The sequence below is a fragment of the Lissotriton vulgaris genome, chromosome 6 (assembly GCF_964263255.1).
Source record: "Lissotriton vulgaris chromosome 6, aLisVul1.2, whole genome shotgun sequence".
Taxonomy (NCBI): Eukaryota; Metazoa; Chordata; class Amphibia; order Caudata; family Salamandridae; genus Lissotriton; species Lissotriton vulgaris.
This window is the reverse complement of record NC_141694.1, coordinates 535,709,514-535,726,347: the sequence shown is the minus strand read 5'-3', so window position 1 is coordinate 535,726,347 and position 16,834 is coordinate 535,709,514. Positions and strand designations below refer to the sequence as shown.

Here is a 16,834-nt window from a genome sequence, read left to right as displayed (position 1 = left end):
CACAGAAGAAAGCCCTCCTGAGGGCCTGCTCCTCCTGCGGCAAGCAGCGGATTCAAGCGGAGGACAAGCACGACCTGTGCTTATATTGCCTGTACCCTGACCACGTCACTGACAAGTGTAGGGTGTGTAGAGCCTTCCCAAAGAAGACGGTTAAGGAAAGGGAAACTCGCCTTCGCGAATGGCTCGACAGGCTTAAGGTCCGAGACACTCTGGAATCTTCCGAGGGTAGTGTCTCCGCGACCTCCAAAGTCTCCAAGAAGAGACCCAGGGTGCAGTCCCCTGGAGAGACAGACACTCCTCCTAAGAAGGCGCACAGGAAGCCTTCGGAGGCACGCTCCACCACCTCCTCCGTGTCTGTTAAGGATGGCCAGAGGTTCAAGAAGCCCGCTCCATCTACTAAGCGGACCACCTCAGTCACGACCACTGTGTCGACTACTACGGCCCCATCGCCCTCCACGGCGACCACGACGACCACCACTGCGTCCTCAGGCGCACCGGTCTCCTCGACCATTCCTCTGAAACCTTCATCCAATACGAAGGCCGCGTCACCTAAGAGGTCTAAATCTTCAGGTACGCCTTCGCCGAAAACACCTCATACCGAAGGCTCGTCACCCAAGCCATCGAAGTCAAGTTCGTCTCCTAAACAGTCGAAGTCAAATTCAAGAACCACACCTTCGACAAAGATATCCCAGGTCCACGACCCTAGCATCAGTAAGGCGGCGAAACCCCTATCCCCGCAAAACTTGGTACCATTGACCCTGACGGAGGTGCCCAAATCACCGGCACGCTTGGCGGGAGCGCCATCTTCACGCATGTCGTCGGAAGAGACCCCGGCGCCATCTTGGAAAGAATCGAGATTGGTCGAAGTCTCTATTCACTCGAGTCCAACGCCCTCGGTTCTCCCAACGGTGGAGTTGGCACCCGAGGAAGAACAAGACACACTACAGAGTGAGGAGTCGGACGAAGAACAGGAGGTTCACGAAGAACACCAGGACGTCCAAGAGATCCGGGACGGAGTGACGTATCAAGGCAGCTCCCTGACCGTAGACACGGTGAAAACCCCGATGATCTGTTTGCCACTGTCTCTGGTCAACGATTTGAAATCCCTGGTGCAGGACTATAAACGAAGGTTCCCGGACGCAGACAGCGGTGCCCAGGTTCCGGTCACCCACGCGCAACCGTCGGCCTCGCACCCTTCCGCTCCCCCGGCCCGTCCTCGGAGCCAACTCCGACCGCAAACACAGGCGGAGGATTCATCGGAAAGCGAGGAGGATGACACGGACTTAGAGGAAGGCGAGGTGCAAGACGTCGCCTCGGACCACAGAGACGACGATGCCGATGCTGCGTCATCACACCATTCGTCTGCCCCGGCATCCCCGAGACCACGCCACCCTGAAGCAGCGGACGTGGGAGGTTTCCACAAACTGGTGGACAGAGCTGCAAGGAGGTTTCACATGGCGGTGGAATCCGCGGAAACGGAATGCTTCCTCCATGATTTCAAGGAGCACACACAGAAATCGACCAAGTCTATTCCTCTGATAGACTTTCTATGGGAACAGGGCAAGAAGCTGATGCTCACGCCTGCCTCGGTGCCGGCGGTGGTTCCGCGCCTAGACAAAAAATATAAGGCCCCGAACTCCGCACCTGCCTGCCTGACCGGCCACCCCAAACCGGACTCGGTTGTCACTCAGGCGGCCCAAAAACAATCCCGAAACCCCTCCTCGCCGCTGTCCGCGCCCCCGGACAAGGAAGGAAGGAAGCTGGACATCATAGGCAAGAGGTTCTCCACCACATCCGCCATGTCCATCAAGGTGGCAAACTCCATCGCCCTCCTGGGCCGATACAACCGCCAGCTATGGGAAGACATAGCTCCCTACCTGCAAGGCCTGCCGGCCACGGTCCAGGACGAGGTGAAAGCTCTTCTGGCGGAAGGACAAAACTCCGCGGCTGAAATTATCGACTGCGCCATCGACGCAGCCATGACGGGATTCCGCCAGTTGGCAGGGGCTGCCGTGCTCCGCCGCCAGGGCTGGCTCAAGGCGACGTCTTTTCGGCAGGAGGTCCAATCTAAGGTGCTGGATATGCCGTTCGATGGGCAATTCCTCTTTGGGGAGAAGATAGACGAGGCACTCCAGGCCATCAAAAAAGACACCGACACGGCGAGGGCTCTGGGCTCCCTCCAGTCCCGGAACCAATCCTTTCGGGGAGGCCGCTCCAGAGGTCAGTACTCCTACAGAGGTTCCTACCAAAATCGGTCGTCCTATTCCTATGGCAACAGGAACCAACCCCAGCAGAAACAACAGTCCCGACAGTCATCCTATGGGAGATCGTCCTTCAGAGGCAAATCCGCCAAGAAGGGCGCTGGCGGCCGCCAGTGACCACTTACTCCTGCCAGTCCCACCACCGTCTCAATCCTTTCGAATTGGGGGAAAACTGACCCACTTCCTCCACAATTGGCGAAAAATCACTACGGATCGGTGGGTACTACAAATAATTCAATTTGGACATTCCCTCGAACTGGTCAACACCCCTCCCAACACCCCTCCACTGAAGCGTACTCACAGACACCTGCACCTCCTTCTCCAGGAAGTCGCTGCCATGTTGGTCAAAGGAGCCATCGAAAAGGTCCCGGACTCCCAGAAAGGGAAGGGTTTTTATTCCCACTTCTTCCTGGTCCAACAGAAAGGGGACAAGTGGAGGCCGATCTTAGACCTCCGGGCGCTCAACGCCTTCCTACGGAGTCAATCCTTCCGGATGGTCACAATCCAGGAGATCCTGGGTGCACTGGAAAGAGGCGACTCGATGGTCTCCCTAGACTTACAGGACGCCTACTACCATGTCCCCATCCTCGTCAGGCACAGGAAATACCTAAGGTTCGAAATAGCGGGCAGACATTACCAGTTCAAGGTCTTGCCGTTTGGCCTCAAATCTGCCCCACGTATCTTCACAAAGTGCTTGGCGCCCGTGGCTGCCTTCCTGCGTCAAAGGGGTCACCAGGTGTTCCCCTACCTGGACGACTGGCTGGTGAAGGCTCCTTCCCCGGAGGACGCGCTGGCTTCCTTCAACGCCTGCAGCGCTCTTTTCCAACAGCTGGGTCTGACGATCAACCTCAAAAAATCATGCACTACTCCGTCAACGAGGATCACCTTCCTAGGGGCAACCCTGGACACGGAGCATGCGAAGGCTTTCCCCTCAGAGGACAGGATCTGCAAAGTACTGTCTCTGGCCACGGCGGTGGCCAAGAAGCCTCGCATCAAGGTCCGGACGTTCACCTCCTTGCTAGGGATGATGTCTTCATGCATTCTCCTCGTACCGCACTGCAGGCTCCGCATGCGCCCCCTACAGGAAGCGTTGGCGAGACAATGGAAACAGTGTTCAGGCTCATTCGACGACATTCTCACAATCACGCCGGCCATCATAAAGGCCCTGCTGTGGTGGAGAAACAGGACTCACCTGACGGCCGGATTGCCGTTCCTCCTGCAGCCGGCACCACTGGTCATCACGACCGATGCCTCACTGGAAGGCTGGGGCGCCGTACTGTTAGACCTTCGAGTCAGCGGCAAATGGGACGCCCAGGAAACACAACTACACATCAACCTCCTGGAACTGAGGGCAGTGTACCTGGCTCTACAGGCCTTCCTGCCACGCATCGGCTCTTCCCCTGTGCTCGTCAAAACAGACAACACCACGACGATGCACTACCTGAACAAACAAGGGGGAACGCGATCTCTCTCTCTCTCACGAGAATCACAAAAAATCTGGAACTGGTTGGTGGCGCACGGCCTCTCCCTCAAGGCGGAGTACGTTCCAGGGAAGGAGAACACTATCGCGGACGCCCTCAGCAGGCAGACCTCTCTCTCCCACGAATGGGAGCTCAACGGCGACACGGTGGCCCACGTCTTCTCACAATGGGGCACCCCGAGGATCGATCTCTTCGCGACGGCAGAGAACACCAAATGCCGAAGCTACGCAAGCTGGCATCCCCAACGGGGGTCGCTGGGAAATGCTTTTTCCATCGGCTGGTCCAGCGTGTTTGCGTACGCTTTTCCGCCGTTCCCGATGATACCGAGGCTCCTCCGGAAGATGAGGACGGAACCGTGCACGCTGATACTGATTGCTCCGTACTGGCCGAGACAACATTGGTTCTCGGATCTTCTTCGCCTATCCACCAGGCCCCCGATTCACCTGCGACAACTCCCGAACCTCTTGACAATGTCCGGAGGCCAGGTACACCACCCGAACCTCCGTTCGCTCAACTTATCGGCTTGGCTCCTGAGCACCTTGAGTTCGGGGAGCTAGACATACCGCAGGACTGCAGGGCAGTACTGGCCAAGGCGAGAGCGAGCAGCACGACCAAGACCTACTCGCTGAAGTGGAAGAGGTTCTGCGTGTGGTGTTCGGAACACGACTTACACCCGCTCCGGGTCACCCCAGTACAGCTGCTACCATACCTACTGCACCTGGCTCAATCGGGACTGGCTCACGCCTCCATTAAGGTTCATCTGGCTGCGATTTCTAGGTTCACCAGGACCCCATCGGGACCCTCCCTCTGGTCCAGTCGACTGGTGAAACAATTTCTAAAAGGACTTTACAGATCCTTTCCGAGGCCTCGGAAAGTTCCTCCAACCTGGCAGTTGAACTTGGTGCTAAACCAATTGATGAAACACCCATTCGAGCCCATACACCGGGCATCGCTCAAGCATCTTTCCTGGAAAACGGCTCTCCTGCTAGCCCTGACGTCGGCCAGAAGGGTCAGCGAACTTCAGGCGCTGTCCATTCAGGAACCGTATCTCCAATTCAGACACGACCGAGTGGTACTCAGGCCCAACCCTAAATTCATTCCTAAAGTGCCGTCAGACTTTCATCTGAACGAACCAATTGTCCTCAAGTCGTTCTTTCCGGACCCTTCCACGGCAGCGGAAAGGGCGCTGCATTCCCTGGACATTAAAAGGTGTCTCAAATTCTACTTGGACAGGACCAAAGACGTCAGGAAGTCTTCTCAACTCTTTGTAGCCTACAGCAACCCGAGAATGGGGCTGCCCTTGACAAAACAGAGCATCTCACGCTGGATTTCTTCAGCAATTGCTTTCTGCCATGATCAGGCCGGACGGCCTTTGACAGACCGAGTGGCTGCCCACTCGACCAGAGCGACGTCAACGTCAGCAGCGCTCTTCGCTGGAGTGACGATCCTGGACATCTGCCGAGCGGCGACATGGAAGTCCCCGCATACCTTTTCCAAGCACTACTGCCTGGACATCGAACTGCAGAAGGACGCTGCAGTGGGACAAGCGGTGCTGCGCCATCTCTTCCAATAAGGTGAGCCTTACCTCGTCCCGCCATCCAGGTATGCACATTCTTCATGGTTTTCTCTGCTATATGCATGACTGTATATTACCATGTTTCTCTCATGTTGTCTGTAATCTATGCAGGCCTGCTAGATGTGAGAATGTGCTTTACCACTATGCATGTATAACTGCTGGCTACTCTGATTCAGGCATGTGAATCTATGAAAGACACCCAAATACTGGATAAGAAATGCGTTACTTACCTGTAACAGCAGTTATCCAGTATTGGTGTCTTTCATAGATTCACATGCAACCCTCCCGCCTCCCCGGTAAGGACTCACGTACCTCTATGTCTACATTGCGACACCCTAGCTGGGTGCGTACGAAAATCTGAGGGACGGAGGCTCCTCCCGGGAAGGTTCTAGAAGGAGGTCGGAGCTGATTGGCTAACGATGAGAGTTCGGTCCTTTTACATAAGGACGTGGAAAGGCCCCAAAAGGGGAGGCCCTTAGGCCTATATTCTCTATGTATGTCCTTAGGACATTGCTTTTTTATGTACCGGAGGCTCCCGTCTCAGCGACGGGGAATGATTCAGGCATGTGAATCTATGAAAGACACCAATACTGGATAACTGCTGTTACAGGTAAGTAACGCATTTCTTACACCACCTTGCCCCAGCTGTCGGGCAGCCAGTTGTGTCAGATTTAGATGGCCAGCCAGGGGTGGCATAATACATGTTGCAGCCCCTGGTAGGCCCTGGGTACACCTATGCCCTGAGTTACAATGTCTGATAAGGTGGCCCAGTACCCATTGGTAAATGCACCTAAGGTACACGTGTCAATTTAGTGAGGGAACAGCTAGGCTGTGGGTCTGATTAGCAGGCCCACAGCCAGGGAAGTCGTAAACCAGTGAAGCAAAAAGCAAAAATCTGGGGTGATCATAGGATTGCAGACCCTACTCTCCTACATCCTGCACTTGCTGGGGTTTTCCATCAATGTTCCGAAGTAGCACTTGTGTCCCTCTCAAAGGCTCCTCTTCATCCGAGCGGTTCTGGATTCGGCGCAGTTTCGGGTTTATCCTCCCGAACAGCGGGTTCGGGTTAATCAGACTCTGATTCCTGTCTTTCAGCCTCTATCCCGGGTCTCGATCAGGTTAACGCTCCGGCTTCTGGGGCTGATGGCCTCCTGCATCCTTCTGGTGCATCACGCCAGGTAACGGATGTGGGCTCTGCAGTGGGACCCTGGTGGTCCAACACCTGGCAGGTTCCCTGAAAACCAGGGCGGACAAACTCAACCGTTGGTGCATGATGGGATCACGGATGGCGTTGGAACTCGGACGTGGCGCAAGGTCTCTTTCAGCAGTCGGGAGAGCCTTGATTAGATCTATTCGCCACAGAAGAGAACGCGCAATTTCATCAGTTCTGCGCGTTGGAATTTCCAAGGCGGCACTCGCTCGGAGACTCTTTTCGTCGCGAGTGGAGTTGCTGTCTGTTGTACGCCTTCCCGCCTATACCACTTCTGCCCAGAGTGCTGAAGAAGATCAGGCGCGACCGGGCCCAAGTCATCCTTGTGGCTCCGGACTGGGCACGAAGATTCTGGTATCCCGAGCTACTCAGCATGTCAGTCGATCCCCCGATTCGTCTGCCTCTTCAGGAGGACCTGCTGTCGCAGCAGCAGCTGATGGTCCTCCAACCGAACCTGTCCTGTCTCCACCTCCATGCGTGGAGATTGAGCGGTGACAGTTGAGGCCATTTGACTTGCCTCCTGAAGTCTGCGATGTAATTCTGGCAGCCAGGCGTCCCTCCACAAAATCAGTATACGCCTGAAGGTGGAACAAATTTGTGGCATGGTGCACAGCAAAGGCTGTGGATCCACTCTCTGCCCCCCTTTCTGCGGGTCTCCTCCTCCTTCTTTCACTTGCCCAGCAGGGCTCTGCTCTGGGCACTATTAAGGGCTACCTCTCTGCCATTTTCGCCTTCTTAAGGCTACCTAATCAGCCCTCTTTGATCAAGTCCCCTGTTGTAAATAGGTACTTTAAGGGCATCACTCTTATGTTTCCTTTCGTGATGCCGCAGTGGGACTTGAACCTTGTTCTGACCTATATGATGTGCGCTCCTTTTGAGCCACTTCATAACTGTCCTCTTCGTCTACTCACTCTTAAGACTGCATTCCTGGTTGCCATCACCTCTGCCAGGAGGGTGAGTGAGCTTCAGGCTCTTTCTTCTAAACCTCCTTTCCTTTCTGTCCATCCGGAGAAAGTTGTGTTGCGGACGCGACACTCTTTCCTGCCCAAGGTAGTCACAGCCTTCCACATCGGGCAGTGCATCACCTTGCCCACCTTCTTTCCGCCTCCGCTTCCCTCGAAAGAGGAAGAGAGGCTCCACTTTCTTGGCCCAAAACGTGCGCTCTCCTACTATCTGGATCACACACGCCAGTTTCAGGTGGATGTTCAACTCTTTGTTGGTTACGTGGGCGCAAAGAAGGGACGGCGGTGCACAAATGAACCATCTCTCGGTGGGTCGTCTTGTGCATCAAGATTTGCTACTCCTTGGCAAATATGGAGCCTCCTGTTGGGCTGAGGGCCCATTCCACTCGGGCCACGGCGGCTTCTACTGCCCTGGGTCGGGGAGTCCCCTTGCACTACATCTGTCAGGCAGCTATGTGGGCCTCGTTGCACACGTTCGCTAGACACTACTGCCTGGACAGCCAAGTCAGGAGAGATGGCCTCTTTGGCCGTTCCGTTCTCCAGGTCTTTCTGGTGTGATCTTGGTTCGCAGACCCACCACCGGGGTTGGTATTGTTGGGGTATCTATTCTAAGGTAAGAAATCTAACTAACGTGTTTCTTTCAGATGAACAAGTTACTTACCTTCGGTAACGATATATCTGTAAGAAACATTAGTTAGTTAGATTCCTTACCGCCCCACCCATCCTCCCCATTCTGCGAACCAATATCTATTGTTAAGGTCATCCCTTTCAGGGCCCTTGTTTCATGGCACCAGTGTTGGTTTTTATCATGGCTCTGCGTTTCTGGCGCGGAAAAGCTGTGTATAAGAACTGACGTCAGCGCGCAAGGGCGGCGTCTAAGTACTCCGACGTCATCCCGGTGCTGACGACGGACGCGAAGACGCAGACGGCGCCTACCGACGCGCAAAGTTACTGCTACGCAAAACTTTCCGGATCCAGTCTGACGCCTGGGTATTATTCTAAGGTAAGGAATCTAACTAACTAATGTTTTTTACATATATATTGTTACAGAAGGTAAGTAACTTGTTCATCATCATCTTAAAAACCAAAAGATAAAGACTGTTGGATTTGTCAGTGCTTGTTCCTCTGTATTGTTACATTGGAAGAACATTTGCTGACAATCAAATTCCCAAAATATGGTGTTGTGCAATATTGACACTTTTGCATGTGACCTTTTTCCCCGTTTTCTCTTGCTTCCTCGCTTGGTGCTAAAAACTGAAGAGGTGTGTCTTACATTATTAGTAAGATATAATCAAAGGCCATTAATATTGTTATAATATTAAAACTTATGATTCACCTGACAAGTGTTTCTGGAATTTTTCGAGGCTCTTTTTTGCAGTACCCATTTTGTAAAAGGCAAAAAAGCATCTAAGTGATGAAGATGTTCTTGTCATTTCAGGCTCATTTTCCAAGGCGGAATTTGCGTAATACAGCCCAATCATATGATATTCATGCCTGGAAGAAGCAGTGTCAAGAATTGTTAAATCTAATTTTTCAGTGTGAAGACTCTGAACCTTTTCGTCAACCAGTGGACTTGCTTGAGTATCCTGTGAGTTTTGTTTTTTATGGTCTTCAACTCAAAATCCTTTCTGGTGCTGCTCTTTTGCTACTGACTGCTTCATTCTTGTGTTGAGTGCCGGATTGTGCTATTTTTGAAGATGCGCTTTCATTTATTTATTTGCATTTATTTAGGCAACTTATAAATCTCACAAATACCCTTGGGTCTATGGCACTGCGGACTATGGCAGAGGAACGGCTGGCACAGATTGCTATTGGTTAAAGAGCCAGGTCTTTCGTTGTTTTCGAAAAGTGAGCAGAATGGGACTAGTCTTGATGTGGAGAGGGAGCGTGTTCCATAGTTTGGTGGTGGTGACCGTAAATGTTCTGTCACCCCAAGAGGCTTTTTTGGTTCGGGGAACAATCAGTAGGTTTGCTGCTGATGAATGTAAGGGTCTGGTGGGGTTGTAAGGGCGGAGAGTTTTCCTGAGAAACTCTGGTCTGATGTTGTGTATTGCCTTGTGGGCAGCCAGTGGAGCTGTCGTACGACCTTGGATATTCGTTTAAATTTGTTGGTGGCTGTCAGAAGTCTGGCGGCTGCATTCTGCACTAGTTGTAACTTGTTTAGGACTCTTTCTTGGGCATTGATGAGTAGGCCATTGCAGTAATCTACCTTGGACATAACTAGTGTGCTAATGAGTGTCCTGCCAGCGCGAGTTGGGAGAAAAGGTAGACGTTTCTTTATCATCCTGATAACGCACAAGGCTGCAGAGACGACTGTGTTGACATGGTTCTTGAACATACCTAGATTTTTAACCTTTGAGACTTGGGACGGAGGTGATCCTAACTTAGCTAGCCACCAAGAAGGGGACTAGGTAGGGGAGAGGTTACCAAATATCATCACCCGTCTTGTCTGAGTTTAATTTGAGGCAGTTGTTTGCCATCCAAGCAATGATGGCTAGCATTCCCTCTTGGAAGTTTGCTGCAACTGCTCCTCCGTCATTGTGTACCACTAGCACCATTCGAGTGTCGTCGGCGTACTACGTTAGGCTCATGTTGTAGGTTTTGATGACCCTCGCCAGGTCCGACACATAGATGTTAAACAAGGTCGGACTCAGCGATGATCCTTGTGGCACACCACAAGGGAGAGCAAATGACGGGGAGTTGGAGTCACCGGGCGTCAATGATTGAGTGCAATTAGAAAGGAAGGAGGCCAGGAGGGCCTTGGCTTTATGTGTGATGCCGATGGCTGCGACACGGTCGATCAAGGTTATGTGGTCGACCGTGCCGAATGCCTCTGAAAGGTCCAGCAGCACTAGGACCGTGGCACTTCCTCCATCAAGTATCTTCCTGATTACATTGGATGCTTTGATGAGACCTGTCTCAGTGCCATGGCCTTTTCTAAAGCTAAGTTGGGTGTCGTCAAGTAGGCTGTTTTCGTCCATAAAGTGTGCTAACTGTGTGTACATGACCTTTTCAGTGATTTTTGCTCTGAATGGGAGACAGCCATTTGGTCTGTAGCTTTTAGTATCTGAGGGATCGAGGATGTTCTTCTTTAATAGGGGCTTGATGACCGCTTTTTTCCAGATGGAAGGCTACATGCCTGTCCTGAACATTGAGTTGCAGATGTTTGCTAGGTTGGGGCCTATGATGTCAGGGATCAGTTTGAGAGTGGATGGGGGGCACGGATCGTTGGGGGATCCGGATTTAACTGTGGGTTTTAGGTGAGAAATCTGTTCTGGAGAGTCTTGAATGTATTCCTTTAGTTTGGGAATGGTTTGATCGACGGTTGGAATGATTTTGCGGGGTTGATGAGTGTTTTTAACTTCTCTGGGGGCGCCTGTTGGATTGTCGGTCATAGTGTGGGCTACAAAGTCGGCGTAGATGTGACTGACTTTTTCTTGGAATTAGCTGGCCAGCGAGTTACAGAGTGTTTGGGAGGCAATTATGGGGGGGTTGGTCCCTTGTCCTGATAACTTTGTGAATACCTGGAACATCTGTTTTGCAGAATCTTGCCCTGATTAAATTCTTTAAGGTAGTAATTGTAGGAGAGTAGTGTCTGCAATCCTATGGTCACCCCTGATTTTTGCTTTTTGCTTCACTGGTTTACGACTTTCCCTGGCTGTGGGCCTGCTAATCAGACCCACAGCCTAGCTGTTCTCTCTCTAAATTGTCAAGCGTGTACCTTAGGTGCATTTACCAATTGGTACTGGGCCACCTTATCATTCCCTACCTTAGGTATCCAGGGCATAGGTGTACCCAGGGCCTACCAGGGGCTGCAGCATGTATTATGCCACCCCTGGCTGGCCATCCAAATCTGACACAACTGGCTGCACGACAGCTGGGGCAAGGTGGTGTAATCACCCTTTGCTTTAGGTATAGTATCTCTATACCTAACCCTAAAATGGAAACATATACTCCTATCAGTCACTCCTATGGCAGGCCTTATCAATCCTGAAAGGCAGAGTGCTTGGAATTATGTGAGATGGTGCTCTGGCATGAGCTGAGCCCGTTTGTCGCTTGTGGAACCAAGTCCTAATAGCTGTTCCATGATAACGCTATACCATATACTCTTAAATGCATTATGAACCTTGCGGTCAAATGCTAACTTTGGCATAGCATTATCAAAACATGTCAAGTAAGGTGTCATACGTATTGGGATACTAACCCCTCGCCAATTCTGGCGACGGGGTTAGCATTCCACCCTTCTAGAGGGACACGACATGTATGTAACTGTGAACCCCGGATAAAGTTAACTCGAGCCTCAGCATCACAAAATGGATGCTGCCACCACAGACACAAGTCTGACCTCCTGCTGCTGGGAGTCCTTCCAGCGAGGGAGGCTCGGACAAAGGGTTTCCTGCCTTGGGAGGTGCGAGCACCACCCCAGACAGGATTTTGTGGATTAGGTAGGACAGGGCTCAAAGGAATGAGACATGCCTGGGGCACACAAGGTGTTCGTGCATACACCGGTCAGAACCAGTTCCTGGGGCACTCCAGCCCCAGAGCTGGCGCAAGACCGGACAAAGGAAAGGGGGTGTAACCACCCCCCTTCCTGGTCCCACCCAGAGGAGGGACCTAGTCGTAGTGCAGCCCCCCTTTAGCCGAATAAAGGTAGGAGCTGGTCCCATTCCAAATTAGATTATCCTGATCAACTTCACATGAAGAAACTCTGGACCACGACGTTCTGCTCCACAGAAGACAGAAGGAATCTCCCTTGTGGGCAAGGAGTGTCCACCCTGCATCTGCAGGCACCATCAGCGTACCGCGACTTCCCTTTGTCGTCTTCCTGCAAAAGATCCAGACTTCAGAGTCCGACGAGACCCGGACTCCCAGACCTCTCCGACCTCAACCCACATCTGCAGCCGAGCTGAGACCCGTGGGTGCGACGAGACACGTGGGACCGGACATCTTGAAAGAAGCAGCACTTCGCTCCAGCACGACTCCTGAGGTACCCTCATCCAAGTGCTCTGGGGACTGAGAAGCCCCGACCCCGAGCAGCTCCTGCACCGAAGACCAGCCCTCCAGCATCCATGAGATCTGCGTGGGGCCCTTCTGCTTGCCTGCTGCTCGACGCGTTGTCTGGTCACTTGCCGGCTGGACTGTGGCCTCCTAGACGACGAACACCGACAACTTTGCTGCTAGTCTGGTTGCTCCAGACTGGCCCTTGCTCCCTTCCAAAAGAGGAGCACCCCGGACCCTCCTGGTCCACTCCAGACGCCGTTTCCACTCACCGCATGAGTTGCCTTTGCCAAGGCCTGTTGAACCCGAATCCGGAGAAGACACCGCCGACAGCGAGAGCCTGCGTGGGACAGCTCGTGCCTCCATCCTGGTCGTCGAAGACACCTCCTGGTCCACGTGGCTGCTGAGACAAGCGTCCACCTTCACCTGATCGCGACGACGACATCTGGTTCCACTCCTGGTTCCACTCCAGTCACTGGCTAGTGACTTTGAACATTGTCCCCTCTGCTTTCAGGTTCTTCTCTTCACCAATCCACCCTTGGATTGCACCGGACATCTTCCTCCTGGTCGCCTGCAGCATCTTTCTTCAAGGCTCCATAGACTTCGACGCGTAAACCCAACACGACTTCGCACCTATGCACCCGCAGCCTGTGGGTGAGGTAACACGAGCATTTCGGTGCTCAAGGGTAGCTTGACTCTCCTAGTGTCCAGTTCCGTTGTTGTTTCAGTCCTATCTAGTCAGGAACGTCCGTACTCACCTTTTCTTTAAACTGTACTATCCATAGACGTTTGTGCGCATCTCGCGTGTGAGTTCACACTCTGCACACGCGCTCCGTGGGCCTCCTATTACTTACCTCAAGTTAGTATAGCGTGGTCCCAGCGATCCTACAACCTCTGGATAGCTCCATTCCTTTAATTGACTTTCGCATTCCATTTATCTAGTATATGGTTTGTCGTGCCCCTAGGGCACCATTATAAATCATGCAACTTAAACGTATTTTTCCTAAGAGTTTGTCATGTGCTTAGCCCTCTGACCTCATAAAGAGTTCAGAGGTGTAGTTAGTTAATAAATAACTGTTTATTTTCATAACTACCTGTGTGGTGTCCTTTTCATTTGATATTCAAAGGTTATATGTGGTAATTCAGCTGGCTTCACATGCCATAAAGAGTTTAGCCTAAAGACTGCTTTTGTCCACGCTACTAGGATAGCTGGTCTATAAGGTTGACTTACAACCAATCACCATAAGGGTTGTTTGGACTGATACAAGGTGATCACTAGAACTAGTGAGCATCATATATCAGGCCAACTTCTCACATTGGTGTGCAGCGGTTGGGATTTGAGCTTGCTGTTGTTTTTACGAAATATAATCTGAGATATCATTTGAAAAATCACATAAGGTATCCTAGGTACATATAACAAGCTTAGAAATACTCTGAGTTCTACTGAACCAGCTGTTGTAGTAGAAAGGGAGTAGCACACCCTGACTACAACTCTTAGCAAGGGATCAGTAGGTAAACCCATAGTGTAGGTAAGTGCACCACTTACAGCTCACTAGAAAAGCATTCTACCACAGGAGGGAACACAGAGGGCCCCCTTGTGGTTGATGACCTTCCACAGGTCACTTCCAGATATGCAGCTCTTAGCTTCCAGGAGATGAGACAGTTGTGTACCTCCAGGAAGTTAAAACATGGTTCTAACCCTACCACTCCTTTTCTGATAGATCTCTTAGAGACATATTGTAGGAGAGTAGGGTCTGCAATCCTATGATCACCCAGATTTTTTGCTTTTGTTTCACTGGTTTACGACTTTCTCTGGCTGTGGGCCTGCCAATCAGACCCACAGCCTGGCTGTTCTCTTTCTAAATTACGACATGTACCCTAGGTGCATTTACCAATTGGTACTGGGCCACCTTATCAGACCCTGTAACTCAGGGCATAGGTGTACCCAGGGCTACCAGGGGCTGCAGCATGTATTCTGCCACCCCTGGCTGGCCTCTTAAATTTGACACAACTGGCTGCATGACAGCCGGGGCAAAGTCGTGTAAACACGCTTTGCTGTAGGTGTAGTATACCTATACCTAACCCTAAAATGGACACACAGATTCCTATCAGTCACTCCTATGGCAGGCCTTGACAATCCTGAAGGCAGAGTGCTTGGAATCGTGTGAGATGGTGCTCTGGCATGAGCTGAGCCTGTCTGCAGCTTGCGGAACCAAGTCCTAATAGCTGTTCCATGATATCGCATACCATATACTCTTAAGTGCATTATAATCCTCGCGGTTAAATGCTAACTTTGGTATTGCTTTATCAAAACATGTCGAGTAAGGTGTCATACGAATTGGAATACTAACCCCTCGCCAATTCTGGCGACGGGGTTAGCATTCCACCCTTCTAGAGGGACACGACATGTACGTAACTGTGAACCCCGGTTAAAGTTAACTGAAGCCTCAGCTCCACAAAATGGATGCTGCCACCACAGACACGAGTCTGACCCCCTGCAGCTGGGAGTCCTTCCAGCGAGGGGAGCCTGGACAAAGGGTTTCCTGTCAGGGGCGGTGCTAGCACCGTCCCAGACATGGTTTTGTGTATCCTGGGTAGTCAGGGCTTTACAGGAAGGTGACTGCTGAGTGGCACCCCGGTGCTCACTACGCATAGGCCGGTCTGAACCAGTTCCAGGGGCACACCAGCCCCTGGCCTGGGGAAGTCCGGCATGGCAGAGGGGTGTAACCACCCCCCACCTAGTCCCACCCATAGGCAGGACCTAGTCACCGGGTCAGCCCCCTTTTTTAGTATAAAAATGGGAGCGGGCCCCCTGTTCAAATTAGATCATCTTTGGAATCAAGACACGACTTTCTGCGAAAGGACTTCACGATTTCTTCTTCAAGATTCTCCCTTGTGGCTAAGGAGTAGTCACCCTGCATCCGCAGGCACCATCCTAAAGAACACTGCGGTCTGCTGCAAGTCCTTCATCACGAATCCGATGACCCAGCTCGACGAGACCCGGCTTCCCTGGCACCTCTGACCTCTACTCACTTCTACAGCCAAGCTGAGAACCGTGAGTGCGACGAGACCTCGAGGGACCGACGATCGCCAAGACTGCACAACATCTTTACTGCAAGCCCACCGTGTCCTCCACGGGTGAGTGCTTTGGGGTCCGAGAAGCCCCGACCCTGCGCAGCTCCAGCACCCAAGATCAGCCTCCCTGCATCTCCACGATCTGCGTGGGGCCCTTCTGCTGTTTGCTGTGCACCGCGTTGTTTGGCTACTAGCCGGCTGGCTTGTGGCCTTCTGAACGACGCCCAACGACATCACTGCTGCTGGTCTGGTTGCTCCAGACTGGCCCTTGCTTCCTTCTTGAAGAGAGGCACCCCGGACCCTCCTGGTCCACTCCAGACGCCATTTTAGGTCCACCGCGTGGGCTTGAATTTGCCAAGGCTTGGTTGCCCAATCCTGGGTCCAGCGACGCCGACAGCTTCTATCTTCGTGGGACAGCTCGATCCTCCTTCCTGGTCGCCGACAACGCCTCCTGGTCCGTGAGATCTCCGAGCCCAGCGTCACCCACACGCCTTGTCGAGGTGGCTACCATCCGGTGCCCTCCTGGTGCCCACTGACTACTGGCTAGTAGTCTCAAACTTGGTCCCCTCTGCTTTCAGGTGTCATCTTCCATCGATCCAGGCTTGGATCCACCGAACTTTCTTCACTGGTCGCCTGCCAGCAACTTCTTTCTTCCAGGCTCCTGGTCCGTCAACGAGGATTCCCGACGTCTTTTGAGTCCTATGCAGCTGCAGCCCCTGGGCTAGGTAACTTCGGCATTTCGGTGCCCCAGCATAGCCTCACTATCCAAGGGTCAGAATCTACTTTCGTTTTCTCCCTACCAGGTCGGGTTCGCCCGAGAACACTAACTTTGCAAATTCTAGCTACCATAGACTTTGTCCCGCATCTCGCGTGAGAGTGCACACACTGCACCCGAGTCCCCTGGGTCTCCTAGAAGTAATCTAACGATTCTATAGTCAAGTCCTAGCGATTCCAAAGCCTATTAGTACTGTACTTGCCTGCTAGTAATTTCGCATTCCACTTTTCTAGTATATGGTTTTCCGTGCCCCTCGGGCATTTGTATATACTGTGCTAACTTAAGTATTTTTGTAAGAGTTTTGGTTTGTGCTTAGTACCCTGTCCTCATAAAGAGTACAGGGCTGTTGTGATCTTTAATAAATAACTGTTTATTTTCATAACACTTGTGTGGTGTCCTTTCACTTGGTGTTCAAGGGGTATATGTGGTATAACAGCTGGCTTAACACGCCCTCTCGAGTCTTTAGCCTTAGACTGCTCGTATCCACGCTACTAGG

At 52.1% G+C, this 16,834-nt stretch overlaps 1 protein-coding gene across 2 annotated transcripts in view; it reads left to right on the top strand.

Moving 5' to 3' along the window:
- Positions 1–16,834, top strand: part of PHIP (PHIP subunit of CUL4-Ring ligase complex) — a 2,330,659-nt gene that overhangs the window by 1,904,224 nt on the left and 409,601 nt on the right. For both annotated transcript variants that reach the window (XM_086926531.1, XM_086926532.1), the window contains exon 35: positions 8,929–9,078. In XM_086926531.1, the coding sequence (XP_086782657.1) occupies positions 8,929–9,078 (150 nt within the window). The remainder of the gene's footprint in view (positions 1–8,928; positions 9,079–16,834) is intronic.